Source organism: Falco rusticolus, chromosome Z (genome assembly GCF_015220075.1).
Source record: "Falco rusticolus isolate bFalRus1 chromosome Z, bFalRus1.pri, whole genome shotgun sequence".
Taxonomy (NCBI): Eukaryota; Metazoa; Chordata; class Aves; order Falconiformes; family Falconidae; genus Falco; species Falco rusticolus.
In genome coordinates, this window is record NC_051210.1 from 50064648 (window position 1) to 50090811 (window position 26164).

The 26164-nt window shown below is 44.6% G+C and overlaps 1 protein-coding gene across 2 annotated transcripts; it reads right to left on the reverse strand.

Moving 5' to 3' along the window:
• Window positions 1–203: 203 nt before the first annotated feature.
• Window positions 204–25928, reverse strand: SNAPC3 (small nuclear RNA activating complex polypeptide 3). Of its 2 annotated transcripts, XR_005101905.1 has the most exons (10): window positions 25483–25928; window positions 18810–18887; window positions 17458–17542; window positions 15453–15557; window positions 14777–14926; window positions 7408–7490; window positions 5945–6109; window positions 4796–4903; window positions 2227–3126; window positions 204–2120 (listed from the first exon to the last, which is right to left on the reverse strand). XR_005101905.1 is itself a non-coding variant. In XM_037373558.1 (9 exons), exons 1-9 carry the CDS (start codon window positions 25761–25763, stop codon window positions 2979–2981), a joined length of 1203 nt encoding a protein of 400 aa, XP_037229455.1. In that variant the 5' UTR covers window positions 25764–25928; the 3' UTR covers window positions 204–2978. The 2 variants fall into 2 exon arrangements, 1 of the variants encoding a protein (XP_037229455.1); XM_037373558.1 differs by having other exon boundaries at window positions 204–3126.
• Between the last annotated feature and the right edge of the window lie 236 nt (window positions 25929–26164).

Here is a 26164-nt window from a genome sequence, read left to right on the forward strand (position 1 = left end):
CTTTAAGTTCAACGAGTCTGTCAACATCCCAGGAAAGATGAGACCCTTGCATCAACCAGCCTGTCAGAGCTCACCACAGGGACTTTCCTGGGCAGCACACTGCATCGGAGGGTGATTCACCCGCCCTGTGCAGGGACGTGCGCTGATGGATTCGCTAGTCAAATCAATTATTCAAGCTTCCAGAAACGTACACAGAAGGCATCTCAGTTGAGAATTTTTTATTATACAAAACCCATGACAGATTTAAGGTTCCAGATTGCCATTGATAGTACACTGACTGCAAGAACAAGTGTGAAGTAGTATACACACAAAATCTAATCACTAATAAAAGCCAGCTGGAGTTCATCATTAAATGTGCGGAGTACAGTTCTTACCCGACAGGTGTCCTTATGGGGAAGATGGGTTCAGCCCATCCACCAACACCAAGAGTTACAACGGAGTCTTCCCTAACTTCTCCCCTTCCTAACTTACTTATATAGTACTTCTTGAATTCCAGGTGGAGCTTGAGTGACTCCAGTCATACAGACTTTGGTTACTGATGGGTGCAAACTTATCTTGCTTTACCTTTAAAGGCACAGCTGATTAAGGGGTGGTCGTACCTTGGAGGCAGGCGGCTTTGAGATGGAGGTGTGCTTTGGTATTACAATGAAATTATAACGAGCAAAGTTCATCCAAAGAAAGCAATTTCACCACAGTTGCTGGCTCACTGCAGCTGCTGGCTCAGCAGCCGGTACCTTCCCTTATCTTCCTTGTTAGACAGCTACTACGCATAAAGTTTATCAGTACATGGTACCACCAGGCTCCCCTTCCTGCAGGGAGCACAACAGGGTCTGGGCGCAGTGTCTCCACTCTGCTCCTCCCCCCCGCGGCCCTTCACCTTCTCTTGGCATGTCCTAAGGTTGCAAGTTGTGCTGGCTGGGGAACTACTGGCGAGTAGAGCCTGTGCATACCAACTATATTCCACCCTGGAAGTAGCAGCTGCAGTTTTACCCTAAAATTTCCTTAATATTATAATACAACTTCAGTAATTTTTCCACGTGGGGTATTTAACGCAGCTGCTACAGCACCACAAAGCAGTCCAGCCCTAGCAGTTTAACTGGCAACAGTTGCGGCAGGAAGGGCGCTCGCTCCCTCTTCCGCAGATTCCTGAAGGGTAAGAGAACTACCACCACCTGCTGCTACAAGTGCTTGGTTCACCACCCTGTTACCAAAGTACACTGGCCAACAGCTGGCTGAGCTAACACACCACTGGAAAGCAGTCAGATATGAGAGTGATGCATGAAGTCCTGCAAATGCTTAAGACACTTTTGTTTCAAGACATCTCAGATAATCAAGTGAGCGCTTACACAATCTGTGGCCACAGGACCTGAATACAATGTAATCTGTCAAGTACGTTTCTGTGCAGAGGTTATCAGAGCTGGTTGTCTCTTACACCAACCAGAACGAGACTTTTTTGGAGAACTAGCTGAAGCTTTCAAAAAGAAAGCAGTTAGTGCTAATAGCTTTACTTAACAGCAATTATGCCCACTAAAATCCTCTGAATTGCAGATTACTTTAAAAAGCAAGGCACTAGATAAGTATGTTCTGTCTTGGCAAGCAGAGTTTCAACTTAACATCAAGACTAGCAAGTACAAATCGGTCACATTTTAATAAAACCCAACAATATTTACAACAACAGAATGATACTAAAAAAAAGAAATGCACAATGAACTCTACTTTATGAACAGTTAAAACTGCACACACTGTGAACAGTTAACAGCTGTTTGAAAGGCAGGCTACAATTCCGTAATCAGCGAAATGTAGTTTATTCTTCACAGGATCAGTCTTCAGAACGCAAGGACAGCAGTGGCTTACAGATGCAAGCATGCCCTGTTTGCAGGAAAGACCTTAAAAGTTAACAAGGATTCTGAGCTTCTCTCAGAAAACGCTCTGCTCCCCACAAATGCAGTGCTATCCACCCTTGTTCAAAGATGACAACCTGCCAGAGTTTTCAAGGTAAGATGTCCAAACACTTTGTTTTCATCCTTCAAGGTTAACAGAGACTTAGATGCACACAAATTCTTAAGACCAGGGATGCTTTTGCAACATCCATATTTTTAGAGTCCATAGTCTCCGAACTACTGTATTTTTGTCAGTGCATTAGAAAAAAAGATGTAACTGATTAAAATCAAGTAGATGTCTGAGAGTATTTTTCCATGCTAACTTATCTCTTAAAACCATTCTTACTCAGAAAAGCACGCCAGCAAGACTTCAAGTGCAAAGAGCTCCTTTGACCTAAGGGGAGAGAATTAAAAGCCTAACACAAACCCCAGCAGTACGCTCAAAACTCAAGCTGTCTGGTGGTTTGAACAGCCAGAGTAACTGATTCACCAACGTAGCTCATCGAATTAATTCTGGCTGTACTGGGTCTGGCAGAGCCCCACGGCAGCCCTCACAGCACCGAGCTTGTATTGGTAGCTGGAAAGGTGGTGGTAACACCCAGTGCTTTGGCTAGTGCTGAGCAGCGCTCACACAGCACCAAGGCTGCCTCTCCAACCTTCCCCCAACACACACCAGTGGGCTGGGGGTGGGCAAGGTCTTGGGAGGGGACACAGGCAGGACAGCTGACCCGAATGGCCAGTGGGATATTCCATACCACATGCCGTCTGCTCAGATATGAAAGCTAAGGGAAAGCTGGAGGAAGGGGGACATTCGTTATTTATGACATTTGTCTTCCGGAGCAACTGCTACGCCCGCTGAAGCCCTGCTTCCTGGGAAGTGGCTGAACATCACCTGCTGATGGGAATTAGACAGTAACATCGTCTGTTTTCCTTCTGCAGACACACCTTTTGCTATTGCTTCATTAAACTGCCTTTATCTTGGCCCACGAGTTTATTTTTTTCCATCTTATTTTCTACCCTGTTGTTTTGCAGACAGGAGTGACAGAGCGGCTTGGTGGGCACCTGGCATCCAGCCCACCACACTAGCTCACGTCAGTTTCAGCTGAAAATTCCAGGATCGACGTAAGGATATGCAAGAAACTCCCCCAGTTTATTGCCTTCCACATCATAATGGAGCATCCGAAAACAAACATCACAGAAGAAACAAGGATCCTCTGGTGCCAGACTGTCTTTGTTGGTTACCCACCTGCAGGTTACAAAATACAAGTATTTTCTGTGTGAGTCAAACACTTGCGAATCTCACTTGTGACAAACATCTCAACATTTTACCTGGAGTTGGGGATGGCAGCGACAAACATCAATAATTAATGTTATATTGACCAGGTACTGCCTATATTGTCTATTTCCCACCCCAGGCATACAGCTTTTTTTCCAAACTCACACCCACACAGTGCCAATCCCAGCTGCTACCTTACACTGCTACAGCAGCATTTCCTGAACTCCTCTAACCTGCGGTAGCTGGTACACTGCATAACCGAAAAAAAAACCCCCAACCCACCCCAAAATTAACAAGAATCTTCTGTCCACCCTATGACCATTTAAGTAATGAAAGAAAAAATCTGTTTTCCCTTAAGGCAAGAAACTGTGATACAGAGCAGACACATGACTTGACCCAAACTACTCTCGAGTAGTAACAAATCCATTTATGACTCCAAAAGAAGCACCTGGATGATGCAGACAAGACAAGGAGAAGATTGCTGCATACTCCAGCAAGCACTGGAGTTAACATGAACACAGGTGCCAGTACAAGGAGGGCCTGCCATGCCACGGAGCAATTAATTTATGGTAGCACTCAGCGGCCACGACAGCTCAAGGCCTCTAGTGATTAGATGCTATCTGCACAGATTAAAATACGCAGGACAGCCAGCCAAAGCAGCTCTGCCATCCATGGTTTAGCATCTCCCCACTTCAGCTTAGTGCTTTATCCTGGTTTTAATTTAATGCATTTACATCACCTCTGGTAATGCCCTCCCCATCCCATCTTTCCCCCATATTGACCCTTTGGCTCCACCTCCCCTTATGGCCAAATGCCTCACAGATTATAGCTGCTTGTGAAGGCATCCTAGGGGCTCTGCTAGGAACCCTAGGATGGGCTCCCATCACAAGCGGAATTGGCTCCTTGCCTGATTCCAGGGAAGTCTAAGGCCAAACAAGCAAGATAACAAGGACACAGCTGCTGTGTCAAACTGAGGCTGAGACTGTAAGCTGCTCTGGGGGGAAAAAAGGAGCAGTGGGTATTTTTGTAAATACATCATTCAGACCTATAAAATCAGAGAGCCTAGCCTAGTCTGTAGAAATCCTGTAGAGAAATTTCTACTGTGTCTATTGAAAAGCTTTATCATGTCTAAGTAAACAGCACTAAAGCAGATAAAGAGCACCAAATTCACATTCTGCTCTCTTAACTGCAGAAAATCTGTGCATCACAAAAAAGTTCCTTCAAGTACAGCTGCACAGCAGGGTTTTCAGGTAGAGGGTTAGGGGTTTACCTGTGGGCAATGCTATACGCCGTTCTGAAAAAATACCTAGATTTTACCATACTCAAGTTGGACAGATCCATGCTTCCCTTTACTCAGATGCTAGATTTAATGAAAGCTCTGTGAGTCAAATAATTAGCCACTTCATCATTTCTTTTGATCGACCTGAATCATCATCTCCAAATGACTGCTACCTGCAGGAGGCCTTTTCCTGGGTAGAGAGTGGACAGCTGCTTGAGGAGTAAGATTTCAAAATACTTGCATGAAGATTATTCACACACCTTATCAAATATATACAGAGCTTTGATTTTTAATTATTTTTTTCAAGTTAGTAGCAGCACCTAGAAAGACTCATTTAAGAGGAATGAGAGCGTAGCTTACCTGGCTGTATACATTTTGCACACAAAGCATTTTCTGGTACATAACCAGTGTTTCTTCATCAGCAAGGGATAGAGGTTCCTGTCCAGGCAGTCATCATGATGAATGAGCCTTGAGGGAAATAAATAATGCATAAAATAAAGACTCAGCAGTGTCGGAATTTATCTGGATATAAGCATGGACATTGAAGATAAGGCATAATTTACATTCCTGTGTAAACTATGACTAGATTTCTGCTTAGCATTTCAACACAGATGAAGACCTCGGGATAGACTGCTAGCTGCACCATCTCTGGATTTTATGGTCAGCAGTAAATTCAGTTTGTGCAGTAACTCAGAAGTCTTCATCTATTTTAGATGGTATTTTCAAAGGTTTTATCTCTTATATAGACTAACCAACAGGCAAAATCGTCACCAGGTGAATGTTCAGAGGTTCGTAATCCCGAGATCATTTACTTGCAACATCTATGCCCTTCTTTGGGTTGTGTTCCTCTTGGGAGGTATCATTTATTGACAATGCTTAGATACATTAGGCTTCTGGAAACAAAAAATTATCTGTCACCCACTACAGACAATCAGAGGAGTGCTCTCTCTACCTGCTATGCACTGAGCAGAGGACACAGCAGTTCTGTTGATGGGGTTGCCACCTTTATCAGCTCCTCCTTCTCTCCCTTGCCTATCCACCTCAGCCCACTATTTCCACTTCTCTGTTCTCTTTTCAGTTCCTTCCCCTCGGCATCAAGTCTAAACTAACAAGTGCAGCTGACTCCAGCCAGAGCCGTTAACAGCATTCTGCTCCCTGGTGCTCCGGAACCAGCATGTTCATCTGCCACACACTGGCTCTGCACAGAAAGTGCTTTTCACTGTGGGTGCCATTCCTCCCATACCATAGTCACGCCATGCTAGTTAGAAAACAATCTTTTTATGCAGACAACTTATAAAAAAAAAAAAAAAAGAAAAAAAGTACCGGAGATTACTTTCTTCCTTGCAGAAGTAGTCACATGTATGGACTGAAGTCTTAAATAAACCCTGCAGAAGGCTGCAGAATAATCTTAAAATTAGTCTAACAAATACTCAGCATTTAATGTCTGAAGTTTGTCCACAGAAAGCTTGCATTCAACTGCCTAAGGACTACCAAAGAGCAGTAACCTACCTTATATCTGTGACGATAATGATGTGCTCACAGTTCCCTTGATGGCAGAAAAGGTATGGAAAGCCAATTTTGAGGGACAAATCATTAAATGTGTAGTCCTCCATTTTAACAGACTGAAGACTTCCATAGCCTCTGTCATGAGATTCTGACCACTCAATAACTGTCCTAAAAACAGAAAGGTATTCAGCATAGCAATGCTATAAACTGTGAATGCAGTGAAAAGGAAGGCCTTGGGGAACATGCAAAACTCTTCACTGGGACACAGTTAAAAAGATGGAAATCAAAACACCTCGCATTTTGTAATAATTTAAGGTAATTTTACAGCAATACCACTGCCCCACAGAACTGTGCACTGTTCTTGTGGAACACCCATCTTTAAATCCCCACCAGGCACCTTCCTGAGAGTGTAAGCTCCTGATGACACCCATCCAGGTCTGGTTTGCAAGCGCAACAGTTCTCAAGCATTCCAATAATTCAAGTTACCAGCAGGTCATTTTTGCTCCCTTGGTCAATAACTCTATTATAAAGCTTTTTTTGGTTTTGCCAAGGAGAAACACAAAGCTGCCAACTGCACAGTTACATTTCCAAAATTTGGCACTTGAAGGGCACTGGCCACTGCTGCAATTTTTTCTTGGCTTTTCAGCATATTCCTACATACTTCACTTCTATAAACTATGTATGTTATCACAAACCCTTCCATGAAGGCCACTGCCGCTCACGGACAGAAAGAGAAGTGGCAAAATAATTTCTCTGAAGTCACACTTAAGTCTGGCATATCAAGAACAGATTCCAAACTCACAGCTCTTCCATCCATTTTAACATCTTGATCTCCTAAATCTCACTAGTGTGTCAGCAAGCCCATACTTCCGTAAAATAAACCACTACGTACAGTTTAAATGGACATGACCTGTGCTCAACCAGCGTGAGCTATAGATCCAAACAAGAGATCCCAGAGACTCTTGGCAATGTCATCTCAGATTTCTTCTCACAACAGTCACACAGTCCCCTTGTTGACTTTACCATGAAGGCATTTAGCTTGTTTTCAAGACTGAGCAGAAATCTTACTTCTACACAGCTGAGCTTGTCTTTCTGACCCATCTTCTACCTCACAGGCAAGTTTTCTGGTGGTCATCACAACTAGGGAGGGCACTTAATAAGCCAGTACAGACTGGCACCTTGCACTTTCCACAGCAATCCCATCCCAACAAGCAAAACAAAATTTGTGGGGAAAAAATGCGTTCATCCCCTTTTCAGAAAGGAAGTGAATGGAAGGAAAAAGCAAAGCAAGTAAAGTTAAACCTCTATGTAAGAATCAATTCCACATGAAAAGATCGTAAAAAAAGTCCATTCCAGCTTCATACACTAGACGTTCCAGTCTTCAAAACACCAGAAATCATAAACAAAATTAAATAAATCTCCTGTCCCTTAAGGTTTTCCTTAGTCAACGTCTACAAATATTATACCTGCTCAGATCTCTGCACTCTGGGTATCTTCTATCATTATAAAAGATGCCTTCAAAATAAAAGAAAGCAGATTTGTAGAGATCCTGAGAGAAAGAGATAAGTCTGCATTAGTGTTATGAGAGATTAAACAAAAGAACATGTCAAAATCCACAAAATCATAGTATCACTTAGGTTGGAAATGACCTTTAAGATTACCAAGTCCAGCCACTGACCCAGGACTGCTAAGTCCACCACTAAACCATGTTGCTATCTATGTGTTTTTTAAACACCTCCAGGGATGGTGATTCCACCACCTCCCTGTTCCAGTGCTTGACCACCTGTAGAGGAATTACAGAGGAATGAAGGCAGGTTAATTAACATTGATAATATACAGCTACGGGCTTGCTTCAGGGGTGGTGGGTTGGCTGAGGTGGATAACATGCAGCTGTGGCTGGTTCCTGTGAAGCAGTTAAACAGCTCTAAGGACTGTGTGAAGGGTGGCCAATGATGAGAGACCTGGGAGAAGCAGAGGGAGGAGAGAGTGTGCCCTGGATGGAGGAGAGAGAAGGATGCAGCAGAGGCAAGAAGCAGGGTGGACTGGCCTGAAGAGGATGAAGAAACAGCACAAACAGTAAATGAACTGTTGAAACCTTGTGGGGGATTGGTGGCTGTGCTGGGGCAACGTGTGGTAACTACCTACTGAGGTTAACCTGGTATGTGATGGTAAAAGCCTTGTTGCTTGTGCAGTAACAACCACTCTTTTAGTGAAGTAACTGTTCCGAAGATCCATCTAAACCTCCCCAGCCTGACTTGAGGCTTTTCCCTCTTGCCTTGCCATTGTTATGTTGGAAAACAGACCTGTCCCCACTTGCTTACAACCTCCTTTCAGGTGGCTGTAGAGAACAGTAAATTTCTCCCTGACTCTCCTCCACTCCTGACTAAACAGCCCCAGCTCCCTCAGCTGCTCTTTGTAAGCCTTGTGCTCCAGACCCTTCCCCAGCTCCGTTGCCCTTCTCTGGCCACGCTCCAGCACCTCCATGGCCCTCTTGCAGTGAGGGGCCCAAACCTGAACACAGCGTTCGAGGTGCGGCCTCACCAGTGCCCGGTACAGGGGGACCATCGCTGCCCTGGTCCTGCTGGCCACACTGTGTCTGGTACCAGCCAGGGTGCTGCTGGCCGCCTTGGCCACCTGGGCACACTGCTGGCTCACGCCCAGCCGGCTGTGGACCAGCACCCCCAGGCCCTTTCCCACCAGGCCCTTTCCAGCCGCTCTGCCCCAGCCTGTAGCGCCGTGTGGGGCTGCTGTGACCCAAGGCAGGACCCGGCACTGAGCCCTGTTGAACCTCACAGGAATGGCCTCGGCCCGTCGCTCCAACCTGCCCAGATCCCTCTGCAGAGCCTGCCTGCCCTAAGGACAGCAACACTCCCCCCAGCCTGGTGTCACCTGCAAACTTACTGAGGGTGCACTCAGTCCCCCCATCCAGATCACTGACGAAGACATTAAACAGGACTGGCCCCAGGACTGAGCCCTAGTGAACACCATCTGTGACCAGTTGCCAGCTGGACGTCACTGCATTCACCACCGTCTTTGGACTAGGCTGTCCAGCCAGCTTTCAACCCAGCATAGAGCACACCCATCCCAGCCATGAGCAGCCAGGAGAATGTCATGGGAGGCAGTGCCAAAGGCTTTACCAAGATCCAGGTAGGCAACACCCACAGCCTTTCCCTCATCCACTAGGCGGGTCATCTTGTTCTAGGAAGAGATCAAGTTTGTCAGGCAGGACCTGCCTTTCATAAACCCATGCTGGCTGGGCCTGATCCCCCTGTTGTCCCGCACATCTGTGTGACGGCGCTCAGGATGACGTGCTTCATAACCTTCTCCTGCACTGAGGTCACACTGACAGACCTGTAGTTCCCCAGATCCATCCTTCTTGTAGACGGGTGTCACACTGGCTGACCCCCAGTCTTCTGGGACCACCCTGGTTAGCCAGGACTGTTGATAACTGATGGAGGGTGTTCTGGTGAGCTCCTCCACCGGCTCCCTCAGTACCCTCGGGTGGACCCCATCTGGCACCATAGACTTGTGTGTGTCTAAGTGCAGCAGCAGGTCACTAACTGTTCTCTCCTGGACCATGGGGACTTCATTCTGCTCCTCATCTTCATCTTCCAGCTCAAGGGCTGAGTACTCAGAGGGTAACTGGTCTTACTATTAAAGACCGAGGCAAAGAAAGCATTAAGTACCTCAGCCTTTTCCTTGTCCTTCCTTGCAATGTTCCCCCTCAACATCTAATAAGGATGCAGATAGACCTCTGCTCTCCTTTTGTTTCCAATATATTTGCAGAAACATTTTTTTTATCTTTTACAGCTGTGGCCAGCCTGAGTTCTAGCTGGGCTTTCGGATCTCTAATCTTTGCCCTGTATAACCTCACAACATCCTTATAGTTCTCCAGAGTTGCCTGCCCCTTCTTCCAAAGGTGGTAAACTCTCCTTTCCCGCCCCATCCCCACCCCGAGTTCCAGCCAAAGCTCACTGTTCAGCCAGGCAGGTCTTCTTCCACACTGGCTCACCTTTTGGCACATGGGGACAGCCCACTCCTGGTGTCATTAAGATTTCCTTCTTGAACAATGTCCACGCTTCCTGGGCCTTCAGGACTGTATCTCAAGGGACCTTGTCAACCAGGCTCTTAAACAGGCTAAAGTTGGCTGTTTGGAAGTCCAAGACAGTGACTCTGCTGACCCCCCTCATCACTACTTTGAGAACTGAAAACTCTTATCTTGCAACTGCTATGCCCAAGATATCCTCCCACCCCTATGTCACCCACCAGTCCTTCCCTGTTCATAAACAGCAGGTCCAGCAAGGCATTTCCCCTGGCTGGCTCACTCACCAGCTGGGTCAGGATAATGTAATATACTGATTTTGTATTTTTTATATTTATATTTTTATATTATAATAATATAATACAATATAATTTAGAAATCTAAAGTGCTTAAGAGATGTCACTGTACAGATTTCTAAGAAGAGCTTTGTACTGGTTTTAGATCCTGATGTGACAACAAGGTTTATATGACTGCCAGCTAGGCAGCTGCTCTGCTGATACTGTGCTCAAGCCATTACAGCTTATTTTAGTGTTCTTATTTCTACATCCATTATAGCAGTTACAAATTTCTACAAAAACAGAGAACAAGAACACAGGCATCATTGCACAAATTAAGTAACTGCAGTCGCTTTCCATGATTAACATGGTGACCAGCTCACTCCAATTCTGTAACTTGCTCATTAAGTCACAGAATCCTGATGAACTTTTTACATGTCTGTTGCGAAGCAGCCTATGACCTGCAAGAGCTTACAGTGGAAAAGAACAAGTAGAAGGCAAGAAGTGAACAGGAATTACTTTACAGGCTGGCTGCAGAGGCATAAGCAGACTAAATAAGAATCAAACAGCAAAACCATGGACAACTAGGCACTCTGGATCCCCAGACCAGTCTCACATGTCTTTATTAAGAAAGAATGAATGCTCATTTGTGGCCAGAGGTCTCTTTAAGCTATTAACTCCAACATGTCAAAAGATGGGAAACACAGACACTGGGGCCAGAGATGGGGTCCATGACTGCAGGTGACCTGCACAAAGGCACAGCAGTAGGAATGTGTTTTACATTCAGACAGTTTGTTTTGGCTCTGTTATTGCCACCATCCCTGGCTCTTCAACCACAAAATGTTAAGTACTGCCATGCTCTGACACCTCCCTAGGAATTTCTGTGGGTCACCGCAGTTCTGAGTTAGCTAGTCCTTTAAAGCTGCTCCAAACTTCAGAAAACAGCTGTTTGTCATAGTGAACAGAAGAGAGCCACTGTTAAAAACTTCTTGGGAGTTTGATTAGTGTTGGCCAGAGGTATGACTCAGACATTCCTTCCTCCCGGACTCTGCATTAGGCTTCACTTTGCAAGGAGGGATGCCCTATTACATTTTCCCAGGGAACCCTACCACTAGCAGTAACCACATGAAGTATCCAGGATCCTTGTTAAAAGTATCCATATACGAGGAAATACCTCAATATTGCCCAGTTCTCTCAAACATCCCCCCTGATGCTGGTTTTACTAAGGGGTTTGTTAACAAACCAAACCAAACAAGGCACATAATAGAACAGAACAGAGCATTTCAGTTGGACGGGACCTGTAACGATCACTTAGTCCAACTGCCTGACCAACTCAGGGCTGACCAAAAGCTGAAGCATGTTATTAAGGGCATTGTCCAAATGCCTCTTAAACACTGACAGCTGTGGGGCACTGACCACCACCCTAGGAAGCCTGTTTCATGATTTGACAACCCTCTCAGTAAAGGTATGTTTCATAATGTCCAGTCTAAACCTCCCCATCACGGCTTTGAACCATTCCTACACATCCTATCTCTGGATCCCAGGGAGAAGAGACCAGCACCTCCCTCTCCACCTTACCCTTTTAGGAAGCTGTAGAGAGCAATGAGGTTACCCCTCAGACTCCTTTCCTCTAAACCAGGAAATGACACAGTTCTCAGCCATTACTTATAGGACATGCCTTCTGGCCCTGTCACCAGCTTTGTTGCTCTCCTCTGGATGCATTCGGGTACCTTCACATCAGTCTTGAATTGCGGGGCCCAGAACTGCACACAGTACCCAAGGTCAGGCTGCACCAGTGCTGAATGCAGCGGGATAATCCCCCCTTCTGACCGGCTGGTTACGGCGTGTTTGGTGCCCCCCAGGACGCGGTTTGCCCTCCTGGCTGCCAGGGCACGCTGCTGACCCAAGTGAGCTTAATGCCCACCAGCACCCCCGGTCCCCTTGCTGCAGGGCTGCTCTCCAGCCACTCCTCTCCCAGCCTGTGCTTGTGCCTGGCATTACTCCACCCTAGATGCAGAGTCCAGCGTTTGGACTTGTTAAATTTCATCCCTTTAATCATTGCCCAATGAAGAAAAAGCAAAAAATAAAATCACAAAACTCAAAAGGAGCAGGAATGAAAGAGAAGTTAGGCCTATCTATGCCAATAAAATCCAGAAAGTCTCTCTAACTCTGTCCGTACCAGCTGACAAGCTGCACTTGTTTACTTAACCAATGAGAGCAGCAACTTGATCCTTGTGCTCAGCCTGTGTACTCAAGTGGTAATTCAAGAGAAGCAGAAGCTGACATCAACACCTAACTTACTTACACAGCCTCTTTCCTGCAGACTCTCAGAGCACCATTCTTATTTGTATCAGTCTCTTTAACATCCCTAAAGTAAACAGAAGTAATTTTCTCTATTTGGAAAAGGTAACATACTTTTGGCAGGTCATGGTGCCACTTCCTAGACTGAAAGGAAGAAAATTCTTCCCCACCAATGGCTCATTACCTGGTTTCTGAAGCAACTTGCAAATTTTATTGTGAAGACTTACCACATACTGAGCCTATACTTCAATGCAAACTGTAAATTAACAATCATGCTTGAGGAAAACAAGTAAATTGAATGAATGCACACCACTCATTAACAGCTCCTGCTGGGAGGCCAGGCATGGTGGCATGCACTTTACTTTGGGGAAATTACTGAGGTGAGGAAACCTAAATCCAACCCTGTTGAGGCCATGACAGCCTCACATGACTCCTCTGCATCCCCAGGAGGAGAGCCTCAGAACTGTCTGGTCTCAGAACTAACCAGCTAGTGCTTTACTAGGTAGTGGCAGAAAGATTCTTCCATTTACTTTACGTAAATGAAAAACTAGTATCTGGGATGTATTTCAGTCTCCTTAAACAAGGATGTATTACCTCTTCACTATTGTGTATACAAGTATGTGAAATCCTCTGGTTTCTCTCAGCTTGCATGTCGTATATTATTTGATGCCTATTATATTGATAATATATTATATTATTAATACATAAGGTTGGCGGAACAGCTGGGTCCTAAGGGTAATAATCAGTGGAACAAAGTCTAGTTGGAAGGCAGTAACTAGTGGAGTACTTGAGAGGTCAGCACCAGGTCCAGTTCTGTTTAACATCTTCATTAATGATCTGGATGATGGGGGCAGAGCATACCCTCAGAAAGTTTGCTGCTGACACAAAACTGGGAGGTGTGGTTGATATACCACGCTGCCACCCAGGGGGACCTCGACAGGCTGGAGAAATGGGCCAACTTCATGAATTTCAGCAAGAAGTGCAAGGTCCTGCACATGAGGAGGAGCAACCCATGCACCGTTTGGTACTGGGGGCCCCTAAGCTGGAAAGGAACTTGGCAGAAAAGGACCTGGGGGTCCTGATAGAAACCAAATTGACTGTGAGCCAGCAACGTGCCCTTGCAGCAAAGACAACAAACAGGATTCTGTGCTGCATTAGACAAAGTATTGTCAGCAGGTTGAGGGAGGTGATCCTTTCCTTCTACTCAGCTAGTGAGGCCGCACCTGGAGTCCTCTGTCCAGTCCTGAGGCTCTCAGTAAGAGACATGGACATACTGGAGAGAGTCCCATAACAGCCATGAAGATGAAGGGACTGGAGCATCTCTCCTATGAGGAGAGGCTGAGACAGCTGGGACTGTTCAGCTGGAGAAGAGGAAGGTTCAGGGGGGACCTTATTAACACATATAAATACCTCTATGCAAGATGCAAAAAGGACAACACCAGGTTCTTTTCCCTGGTGCCCAGTGACAGGACAAAAGGCATTAGGCACAAACTGAAACACAGGAGGTTCCCTCTGAGCATCAGGAAACACTTCATTGTGAGGGTGACCAAGCACTGGTAGAGTTGCCCCAGACAACTGTGGAATCTCCATCCTTGGAGATATCCAAGAGCTGTCTGGACATGGTCCTGAACAACTGGCCGTAGGTGGCCTTGCTTGAGCTTGCACCAGATGACCTCCAGAGGTCCCTTCCAACCTGAACCATTATATGTGATATATTATTGAAAAGATGCATTTTTAGTATTTTCAATTAAAGTACTTTCTCTCTATTGACCCCTTTTGCATATCCCCAGAGCACACCTGGCAATTGGGCAAGAGGGGAATAACCTTCATTCCTACTTTTGATTAGCACCCAACTCCAAACACCAAAGCATCAAAGTTCAAAGGGGGATGATCTGCAGATTGTTTTCTACTGCCTCTGGTGTCTTAGACTATAGCTTAAAGTCAAGTTAGTCCACAGGGTACGTCTATGCAAAAACTCACCACCAGTGTTACTACATCCCAGCGGTAGCATTAAAGGTGTTTTTCTTGACATGGAACAAAACAGATCAGCTTGGTAGTGCTACCAGGAAGTATTAACTTGCAGTGCCACCCACAGGCAGAACCAATTTACTGCTGAATTTACTGCTGAAAAACATCAGAGCAAAACTCTGCCTCCCTCTCTCCTGTATATTCTCAAAGCTCCTGCACATGTAGAGGTTTCCACATAGAACATTTTACCTTGCTGATGTGCTCTGGTGCTTGATCTGGCTGAGTGCTGAACTCACCACCCATCTGAAGGTCACTGACACAGGAAATTGAGTCTCTCAGCTCAGTGAGCTTCTGGCTGCCCAGTACAAGGACTGTCTGATAGGGTTTGTGGTGTTTATGCTACAAAGAAAAGGGCATATAAGCTTCAATTAAAAATCACTTGTTATCATCAGTACTGCTCTTCAGTTGATAGCTTGAGGTCAATAATGGCAGCACACAGCACACCCCCTCTCTGTACAAGATTTTAAACGGCATCTTACCTCAGCCTCTCCTAAGGCTGTCATTTATTAGTTTCATTCATAAACTCAAAAATTACAATCCCCATTAGAAAGTGCCCAAAAGATATAAAGTCTAAGCACATTCATCCCAAATCCAGAAAGAATACTTTAGTTTTTATGTATTTAGTTTCAGATTTTGAGCTTTCTGTGAAATCAATTAACTGCTGAATAATTACTGTAAAAATTTCCTTCTGTAAACCACTAACAGAATGAAAGGCAGATTCTGAAAATCCTTTAAAAAGTTACCACAGTTGAAGGGTTTACCATGCTTCCTCAGTGGACTCACTGATTTTAACTGCTGGGAAAGCAACATACTACCTGAGTAGGGAAGAGACATCAGTATACAACCTAGAAGATTTAGTACCAGCCTTTTGAAATATGACAGGATAGAAGACATTCAGAGTTAAAAGTAGTTCTCCCTCCTCAACTAGATCTGTTGGATTGTCTGGCCTCTTTCCAATTGCATGTGATTCCTGGGAAGAAAAAAAAATATGTATTGGCAACCACTTATATATCATAGCCCCTGGACAAAAGTCTGAGAAATGCTGTTCTAACTGTAACTCACTTCTGACTGTGTAGCCTTCTGAACTGATAGCAGCCTACCTCGTCGAAGATGGAAGTATTAGAACCTGCTGTAATTACTGATTTCAAGCATTCTTCTTCATTCCTCATCTCTGGAGAAGCTGAGGTGCTTTCAGCAGTTACAAGATAACTGGCTACTCTGTGGCTACTGAGACACCCTGCATTAAGGAATTAAAGCTTGCCACTGCTCTGCCCTCATGGAACCTAACTGCTACCAACTTCCTTCACTTAATGCTTTGAAATGCTCTTTGAATGTGCTTTCACATGCGAAGGGAGATTGCAACCCTCAACCTGAGAAAGGCTGACCTAGATACTAGGCATAAGAGGAAGTATATGAAAATAAAAATTAGTGTGATGCTTCCTCTTATTAGGGAAGCTTGACATAGCTGGAGGTCTCCATTTCTCCAGAATCCAAACGCAAAATAGAGCACTGCCCTTGCCACACTACTATGTTTTAGGAAAGAAGTGAAAGCATTTCCCCATTTCCATCCTACTTTATGTTTAAGGCATAGCCCAGCTGTGAGAATGAAGGAGGGCACTTCTCTGTGGCAGTTGGTTTGCTCCCTTTTCAACAAATCAAGAGAGAACACTGACTGCAGAAACACTTTCAACCAGCCTGAAGCGTACTTCAGATTTAATAGCAAGAATGTGTACTACTGTGAGACTTCAGTCCAGGGATACTTGTCGTCTGTCCCTTGCATCTCTCTTCTTCATGCGACACGTTCCAAGCTGACATTTCTTATTGCTCTCATCCTGTTCTAGGACACTGTGTTCCCAACCAGCTCTGACACAGAAACCAATTACCACAGCTTGCTTAAAGGATGCGATAACTGACCATGTGCGTGCTCTTTCAGAAATAGAAATAAAACGCCACTCATCAAAACCCTTTATGAATATTTCTATTGCAAATATTTTCTCAGATACGCCCTAGGCTAAAAGCCCAACACAGCTGTTGCATCTCAGCTGATACATGATGTTTACACCATGCGCCTGGGCCTCTGGAGAGTTGAAACACAATCGCTCGTGACAGATCACGAAACCTCAAGGAGAAAAAGTGTCAATAGTCACAAGTGAGGCTCCTTCCCTACTACACCTTCAACCCTAACTTTTACAACAGTTCACGGCTTGCTTGTTCAAGTCATGGATTCCAGCAATGCAAAATTTAAGAACTTCAGTTTCCCTTTTTAAGGCTTTAATGGTTGTGAAGAAATCTTAAAGAAAAAAACCCAAAGAGCTACTAAGCATAGTTAAAGGAATTCCAAGATGGCATTTGAGGGGCTGATCACTACACTCCTGACAGCTCAGAATAGCTGAGGAACTTGGGTTACAAAGCTCAGAATTAGGAAGTTACTCCCACCATGCTCCTACTGTCTTCCTCCTTCAGCCCTACAAAAACTAGCTCACAATCATTTACACATTAAAGCTTAGATTCCAATACAGGACTCCATGAGCAAAAACATTTTATCTGGCTTTATGATAACTTCACATGATGCTCATTACACACACAACGCTTTAGTAGCGACCAAATAAAAACAGTCATACAGTGGTAATGGGCTGGTGTTCCTCCTTACTATATTCAGTACTAACAGACCGTAAGAAGAGTTCCTGTCCTATCTTTCTATAAAATGTTTTTAATCTTAATCATTACCTGCAAATCTGTACCTGCAAACACTTACAGTGTACAGAGGTTCACAGTGATGAAAAAAAGCAAAAGGAGAAGCTGGATTTTGGCTGTGCAGAACTGTCTTGAGATCTTATGAGATGACAGAGAACTTAAGACAAGGAACTTACCATCTCATAGGTAAGAGTTTCTTGTCTGCAAGCCCGATCCACAATAATTGTTTCTTCTCTCCTCTCTAATGCCTTCTTTCTAATTCTAAGGGGCAGGAACACAGGACAAAATTCATTCAACAACTTCCATGCAGAATCTCTAGGTATATTTTTAAACAACAGAAGCTACTACAGTGCAGCTTTCAAAGAGGAGGATTTCTGGCTGTCTTAGCATGTCTCTTACAATACTTATCTCCTGACTTCCGCAGAAGTGTGGTCTTTCTAGTAGTAGTAGCATACTACTTCCTAGTAGTACACAGGCTGGCTTGTGGATTTCAGTTAGTGTTTTTCTTTCCCCTTATGTGCAAATTACAGGTTAGTTTTACACTTAAGAAAAAAAACCCCAGCAAAATGTTGTCTGAAGAGGCTCCCCTAGAAAGTACATTTTCCTACCTTTAAGGAAGCTGTTTCAACTATCCCTCCTACTTCAGAGAAATCGAATTCATGTTCACGCAACCAGAAGAAAGAGCCCACAAATATTCTCAACCCCATGACAGATACTGTTCTAAAAACACTTCAGTATCATTTGTGGAAGAAAGTATCATACATAGAATATCTACTAAAATACATGTATTTAACTACTGCATGAACACCAAATCCTTTTAACCTTCAGGACAAGTCTATTTATCCTCTAGACCTTCCTGAAGGTTTTCAGTAACAATCAGACTTAACACTGATCACAGTCGTTAAAACATTCCTTTACATTAGTAAACTGAAACATATGTAAACTGAAATTCAAGTACAGCGAAGGCCTGAACTGGTCAAGTATGAGTTCAAAGTTCACTAACTGATAGAAACTTAATATACATCACTCAGTGTCTGAAATGCATCAGTAGTATCAACAAATTCCGTAAAGAGTGGGTTTAGATAAAGAGGTTATCTGGCTACAACTTCACTACTTACACTTTGGCTGTTACGATGTGACTGTGGGTTACTAGAGGCAAAGCTAAACAGATCTATTTCACAAGGCTCTGGGGAAACCTCCTGCAGGACTATGAGAAGTTCCTTGCATGCTCCAAATTCAAATTCAGGCACTAGTTCAAAAGTACCTAGGTCCAGAAATCCTAAGTTCTTCCAATAACAAAGATGGAATATTTTGTATATCATAATAAAAACATTCTAAGTAACATTCAAGCAGAAGGCTCATACCAATTATCCTATCAAGCTGGTGTTTCTGCCCTTAGAGTATTTCTGAACTCTGCTTCAGAAACCACACCATTGCCCTGAAAGGGAACAATCAGCCAGCCATGCTTTTGTGCTTGTTTTCCACCCCACCCCATATCAGGGTACTATGAAGTATATAACGAACATACCGAAGAGTTAGCAGACTGCTGTCTTCAGGAATAACATCTGGGTCCTTTTCTTTATCAGAAGACAGTAACATATCAAGGCTAGGACAATTAAAAGAAACAAAAAAACTATTACATATTTTTTCATACTTACTTTGTAACAAAAAAATCTATGAAGCTTAGAAGGAGCCAAGAGAAAAAAGCAAATAAACAAGACAGAGCCTGTATAGCCTAAATCAGGGTAAAAAGGCAGTACGGTTGACGAGATAAAGAACCAGAAGTCAAAGAGTTCTGGACTTTATATCTGGCTTTCAGAAAGACGGGGTAAATTTTATCTTTATTTTGCATTCTTCCTAATGAAGCATAGCTGCCTAGAGAGGTTTAATTATCCCCATTCAAAATGTGTCTCGATACTTTATATGAACTAAAAATGACTTTTTAAAATCTCATCCACCTATTCGGATTTTCTGATGATATATAGCAAAATAGATTCAACCAAAAGGAACCATCAACCTCAACCCGCATCGTAAAGCCAACACCCCTCCGCAGGTGCAAACGTGGGCAAGCCACCACATTTACATGATCTGTCATTGGTGTATTAAGGCATGAATTTATGCCATGTCTTCCAGTGGGAGTAGGACATCACTTCTGCCAGAAGTGACACATCCACTCTTCCTTGTATCCTTCTTTCCATCCTCAGATCCTTTCACCCACACTCTTCTTTTGTTAGCACAGAACCCGAAGTATAGCTAACCACAGTTTTTTTGCTGTAGTACAAATCAGTGCAGGATCTGGAAAGGAAAAGTGGTACTGCTTTTGGCTGCAGCAATAATTTCAACTGATTATACAAATGTTAAGTTTTAATAACATAAATGAGGATGGAACTTCTCATAAACATGCCACAAAAAAATGAAACTTGTGGGATCCCATATCTGTTCCCCTGCCACAGTTTTATAACATAATGTTACCCTACACCATTCCACAAACAGACCAAATCATCCATCTGAAAGCTTCAGATTAGGCACTATAATAGTATCAATTACCTTTTCAGAAACACAGAACAACACTGACTCAAACACAGTAATACTTCTGTATTAATCACAAAATAATTTTATACAACTTAAAAATAGTCTGGAAAGTATTATTTAAAACAGAGAAGTATCATAGACTTTGAATCAGACTTGATCTTTTTTGTCTCTATCATCTGCAGACTGTATAAAGGCACAGCTGATACCATTACCTAAATCCATGCGCAGTTGGAATCCCACCAAACTCTTGTGCAAACCCATCTCTTTATGGGACACCCAAAGCATTTGTGAGGTCCAGGGAAAATTTTTGGATTGTAAAATTTATTCTCAATACTCAATATAATTTATGATTTCATTATATTATTTTTCATTGTAATATTATAACGTTCCCCACAATCTTATAATGTCCCCCATGTTAACAACACTAAGCTAGGTAATACTAACACTGCAGTAATGAGTCTTCAGGGTGGACCTGCATAGGAATATATAGTCATTGAGAAACTGAAGCCTGGAATTAACTGGTATCAGCTGACAATACGCAAAAGTCAGAGACAAAATTTTGGTTGTGGGTAGATGGCCTAGTTATGATGACTCAATAAAGTAACCTTTCATTAAAGATAATTTGAATTTGCTGCTGTTTAGTTAGTTTCTTACCATCCAGCAGTACACAGAGTATTAACCTCTGTGTCCTACAGGTTTCATCTCAAACTGAAAATTGCTGGGTTTGAATTACTGAGAAAAGGGCATTCCTTCAGAAATACCATTTTAAAACAAACTATGCACCAACTAGTTATAACCTCTTGGAAAGAGAATCAACCTTATCCTTCAATCCCACTCAAGGAAGTGGAGACAGGGACAAGTGAGCAAGTCCTGTAGGGACAACTGAGCAAGTCCTGTATCAAGTGCAGACTGAACTACTGCTGAGGAATAGTTATCCAACTAACATTAAAGGAGGAGAATAGCACTCTGGAGAACACAGAGCAAGCACTAGCCTTTTAGATGGGGCTGTTCTCCATTCAGCATAGATTAGTGTTATGAACAGCCCACCTAATGAAGTGACGTACAACCCCTGACAGGTAAAGCAAATCACAAATGACCCTTCTGTGGAATCAACTTCCCAACCAGCATGACCAGACTGTTTATCTAAGTCTTCCTGCACACGAATCAGTTATCCCATTCATTAAAAAGCCCCTAGTCACTTGATGACCTGCCATTTCGAAGAAGTGGCTGTGTATTTTGTTCTTTAAACACCACAGACATTATTTGCAGGATCTGAAAAAGCCTGTTGCCCAGGATTGTGAAGTTCCACCTGCATCAAATGTGAGTTTCCCATTTCCCTTCTGTGTATACAGACGATGTCAGAACTCACCAATAAGATTTGTGCTTTCCTTCCCTCCTGTACAGCTCTAGGCCTGGATCTCTGACTGTGGTATCTACACCATACCCACTAATCTCCTGCTGCAGGAAAAAATGTTCTCCAGAAAGCAGCTCCAAGCAGCCACCATGTGAAATAGCTGGCATGTAAACTGTGTCCTCTTTTTCCTTGTAAGGACAGAAAGGCAGCTACTACAAACTGCCACTGAATCCCTGACAGTTCTGTGGACCACTGTGAGCCCAGTTACTGCCATTTCTCACTCCTGGAAAGTAAGAAACCCTCAGTTTCTAAAGGAATGTTAACACACAGAGCACTTCTCCAGTATTTTGCATCAGTCTAACAATTCATGACATATGTCATTGTATCACATGCACTGAAGCCTTGAAAGGCTTTGCTGTATGCCCTTTGCACAAGCCATGCTGGAGCTCCTCCTGAGCAAATCCGCTGCAGCCATAAAAGCCCCATCACTAACATTTGGTCCTTGGTCCATGGTCCTGATGAAACCTGGCTTTACGATGGGAAGTATATGCTAAACCCTTCAGAAATTAAGGCTAAGTAGTCAGTGTCATACACCCAACAGATGAAAGTGCAGGCAATACACACTCCTGACAGCCACAAGCATAGCATTTCACCGTGGGCCCACACAGAATAGCCCCTGCACACGAGACAAATACACTCAAGTGCACTCAGTTATGGTAGAGGGGAAAACCCTGGCCATACGGTTTTAATGGACACTGAAGTGAACTGTAGCAGTGATGAGGAACAACAGCTGAAGGTCTCACTTGAGAAAAGCAGGCCAAGTGTTACATGAAATTCATGTCCCTAGAAAAATAAGATGGCTAGAAATAAAAAGGCCAAAGGCAAGACTGTGGAAATTTGGACATGGAAATAGACTATTAGTGAAGCCTTTAATCACATGGCTTTAATTTTCTCAGAATATTCTGGCAGCACAATGAGCTTTCTCAGTTTTAGAAATCAGAAGATGCTTTATTATTTTGCCTGGTATTTTCATAGTAAGCAGGTAGAGTGTTTATATTACTCTTTACATTGCATATACTTTAAAGGCAGTACTTTCATCACCTTTCAGACACTAATACTACGAGACACTAAATACTAATACATTAAGACGTTAATGCTAGCTTAATGCAGCTTTATAACACATCCCTAGAGATATTTACAACTACCCCTCCTAATAAAACAAGAAGGTGAATTAGGGCTGAAGTGGAATTGGGTACCTGTAGCCTCACCTCCACTGACCTACCTAAAATCCACACCAATCTGAGTCTTAGCCTGCCCTACACGCCACAATAAATCACTCAGAAGGCAAAACAGAGTAACATAACTTCGCATTTCCAATGTTCAAGCACTTCAATCACTCAAACACCAATAATGAATCCCAAGGTAAACCTCTTTGTTCACAGACTGTTAAGGAATTTGAACAAAAAATAAACTTTACTTTGCCAACCCCTTGGAAAACTACTGATGGAATCTCCCAACTAAGGACACCATCTTACACCTGTTTAAAGTCTGATGAAAACACAAGCAACCTCTGTAACGACAACTTGAGCAGTATGCAAAGCCTTCTTACTGAGTTAAACTCAAGTGAAGACCATACTTTTTTTCGTGTGTTAAGTTCACAGCAATGCATTACACGAAGAAAATAGAAGAAAAAAAATCAACCACAAGACACTGAGATGCAAAAAGAGTTAAACAGCATTTAAACATTACACCATTTCTCCTCACCAGAAGACTCTAAATCATCAAGAATACTTAAACATACATTATGTCACTATATTCTAAGAAAGATTTAACTATGGTTATTTTCACCCTGAGTCTATGAAAGATTCTCTTAACCCACCACTATTTTAAAAATAGATATAGCAGGAGTATCTACATCTTCCCATCTCTCTTCTACCCAAATAAAACATTCATTTGCTAGAAGTTTCCTTACAAGTAGTTTACAGTCAGAAAACATCTGTGTTTACATCCAGGATGTATCACTTCAGTGCCTAGAAAACTATATTTATGCTAATAATAAACGTGACCCCAGCAAACCATAGAACAGATCTTGGTGTAGTCCAGTGTCTTCATCTCTTCTCACCGGAGGAATACAAACAGCTCAGAGCAAGACAGTGAAAGTGATCAGAGGTAGTGATTTGAGGTTGGCTAATGTTAAGGAGAGATTCCAGAAGCTAGGATTATTTAATGTATAAGCAAATGGAGATTATGGATTGGGATTTCCAACCCGCACAGGGGAAAGGTCACAGCAGAATGTGTAGGCTTACCTTCATTCTCCTGGAAAGCCGACAAGCAGCTCCCAGATCATGTGCCCTGTCCCCCCCGCACAGACTACCTGTCCTTTCTTTCCTTCCCTAACTTTTTCACTACACAGCACCACTTTACACAGTACACTCAGCAGCAAACAGACAGCATTGCTATGTAACACTGGCAAACACACACAGCAGACAAAATGTACCAGTCGTAGATTAAAGAAAGCAGAACAAAAGAAAAACCAGAATGAATGACGGGAAAATTCAACAAAGCATAGACAATCTGCTTGGAATTCAAGTGAAAATTGCAACACGCGCAAGCAACAGGGTCACTGCAGAGAACAAGCCACAGCACAGGAGCACTCGGAGACGACATATGCACTGGGAAAGCTCACAGGATAATTCTCACAGTTACTGCCACACCAGAATACATGAACTGGTTTTAATACTAATATCAGCCTCTGTTTTTACTAAGCCTAGTAATGATGAAAAATTATCCTCCTCACCAGAACTACGACAGCTGAAGTAAAGCATTCTTTTAGTTAAGCTAGCATTAGAAAAAGCGAGAATGCCTGACAAATTTCTTCTATGTTGGCAAGGCCAGATGCAATTCACTAAGTGTTGATGTCTTTCTGATTAAAAATGTCCCTAAATCTCTTGACTTCTGAATGGCTTACTAAGCTCTCACCATTACACACGACACTCACACAGGTATATTTTGGCTCCAACACTGAACTCCACGTGCCTGTGCTGCTGTTCCTATTCTCTGTTTGCTCCTTGCCTTTTACTAAAGTGACAAATTACCTTCCTCTTACTCCTACCTCTGAGGTACCATAATAATTTAAATAAACAATAATTATCAAATGAACTTTGTCCAGTTAACAACTTTATCCCAAATAATGTTGCTAATGTCGGTTTTGCTGTCATGTTATCCCCATAATTTGAGGTATAACTCTAAAAACATTAGAAGGACATGTTCACAACATACTCATCTCCACGCTCATGACCTGCATTTTTCATATGCATCTTGCATGCAGGGCACTACAGGAAAAGCCATCAAGAAGAGCTTAATCTGTAGTGCAATTCTAGCTACATTATCAAATCACACCATCTACAACTCTTCTGAGACTACATTCATTCTGTACAGTACATGGAAGTGAACAATCTCCATCTGGCCTTTGAAATGGCTGGTAAATACTTCTGCGCCTTTGAGGAAATAGTGACTGGAGGACAGAACTTGCACAAAGCTATACAGGTAGTAACAGAACTCTTGTTCTAAGGCACGTCTTCCTTACTGATGAGCTACAGACAAATCTTCCACTCTGACGCCTCCTGTAGGAAATACTGGCTGAAATGAGGCCTAGCAGAAGTCGGCAGAGGGTAAGGGCCTAGGCCAAGCTGAAGAGCTAGCATGTACTGCCAGCTACTAGGACTCGTCTGAATGGCGCTAAGGCAGATACCTGCCTCTTCCTCCTTGCTGAAACGCCTTTCATTCTGCAGCTGGGGCCCCCCAGAACCACATACACGTGCAAATACCTGACGTTTCACCTAACAAGCAGTATGTTGCTGAGTAGTTACTTAAGTAACTTGTTAAGCACTGAACGGTTTATTAACTCGAGGCCACAACATAAAAGTTTCCGCCAGCGGAGCATCACCGTGTAGGAGAACGATGCTCTACGGACTCAGGGCATATTAAGCCGGGAGATAAAACCCCGCAGGGCACAGAGGCGGGGCAGTCCCGCTCCGCGCGGTTTTGCTGCAGCGCCTCCCCCCGCCCCGCAGGGTGCCCATGCGGCGCCCCGGCGGCAGCGCGCACTGCCCCGGCCCCGGGCGGCCTTCCCCGCGCCGGCACCCAGCGGGGCCGCAGTCTCCTGCTGGGGCCGGGCCGCCAGCCCCGCCCGCAGCGCCGGCGGTGTCGGCCCGCCCGCGGGCCCCGCCGTGCCGGACGGCGCCCCCCGCACACGGCCGCGCAGCCTCGTCGGGAGGCCCCGCCGCCCCCCCGCCCGCGCCGGCTCCGCGGCCACCTGCACACCGCCCGCAGCTCGGCCGCCGTCTCCGCCGCGCAGCCCAGCTCCGCCGCCACGGCCGTGTCCGACTCTGCCGCCGCCGCTAGCGAGAGATCCGGCGGCCCCAGCCGCTGCCTCCAGCAGCGGCCAAAGGCCCCCAGGCGGAAGGCACGGGTGTACAGCTCCGCCGCCTCGTAATCGGGCGCCGGCTCCTCCGCCGCCTCATAATCGGCCGCCGCAGCCGCCTCCGCCGCCGCCTCATGACGGGCCGCGGCCCCCACCAGCCCGGCCGCAGCCATGGCCGTCGGGCTCACGCGCGGCCCGCTGGGGCCTGTAGTCCACCGATAGCGTGTCACGGTCGCCTCAGCTCCGTGCCTCTGCGGGGAGCGGCGGGGCCCTCCCGCGGCGGGGCCCGCAGTGAGGCTGCCGAGGGCCTGGCCGGCCGGCCCGGCGCTCCGCGTGGCCGCAGGGGGCGGGGGCGGGCAGCCCGCCGCTCCGGGGTGCTGCGGGAGGGGCCCTGCCGGCGGTGGGCGGGGGGGGGCTCCTTCTGGGGGCGGGGGAGGGCCTGCTAGCGTCCCTTAAAAAAAAATAATAATTAAAAAAAAAAAATATATCTCCAGTCGTTACAAACGCACGGTGCCTGTGGCACTACAGCAGTACAGTCTTTCATCGTGCTTCACTGGAAAAATGCACTTTCTCC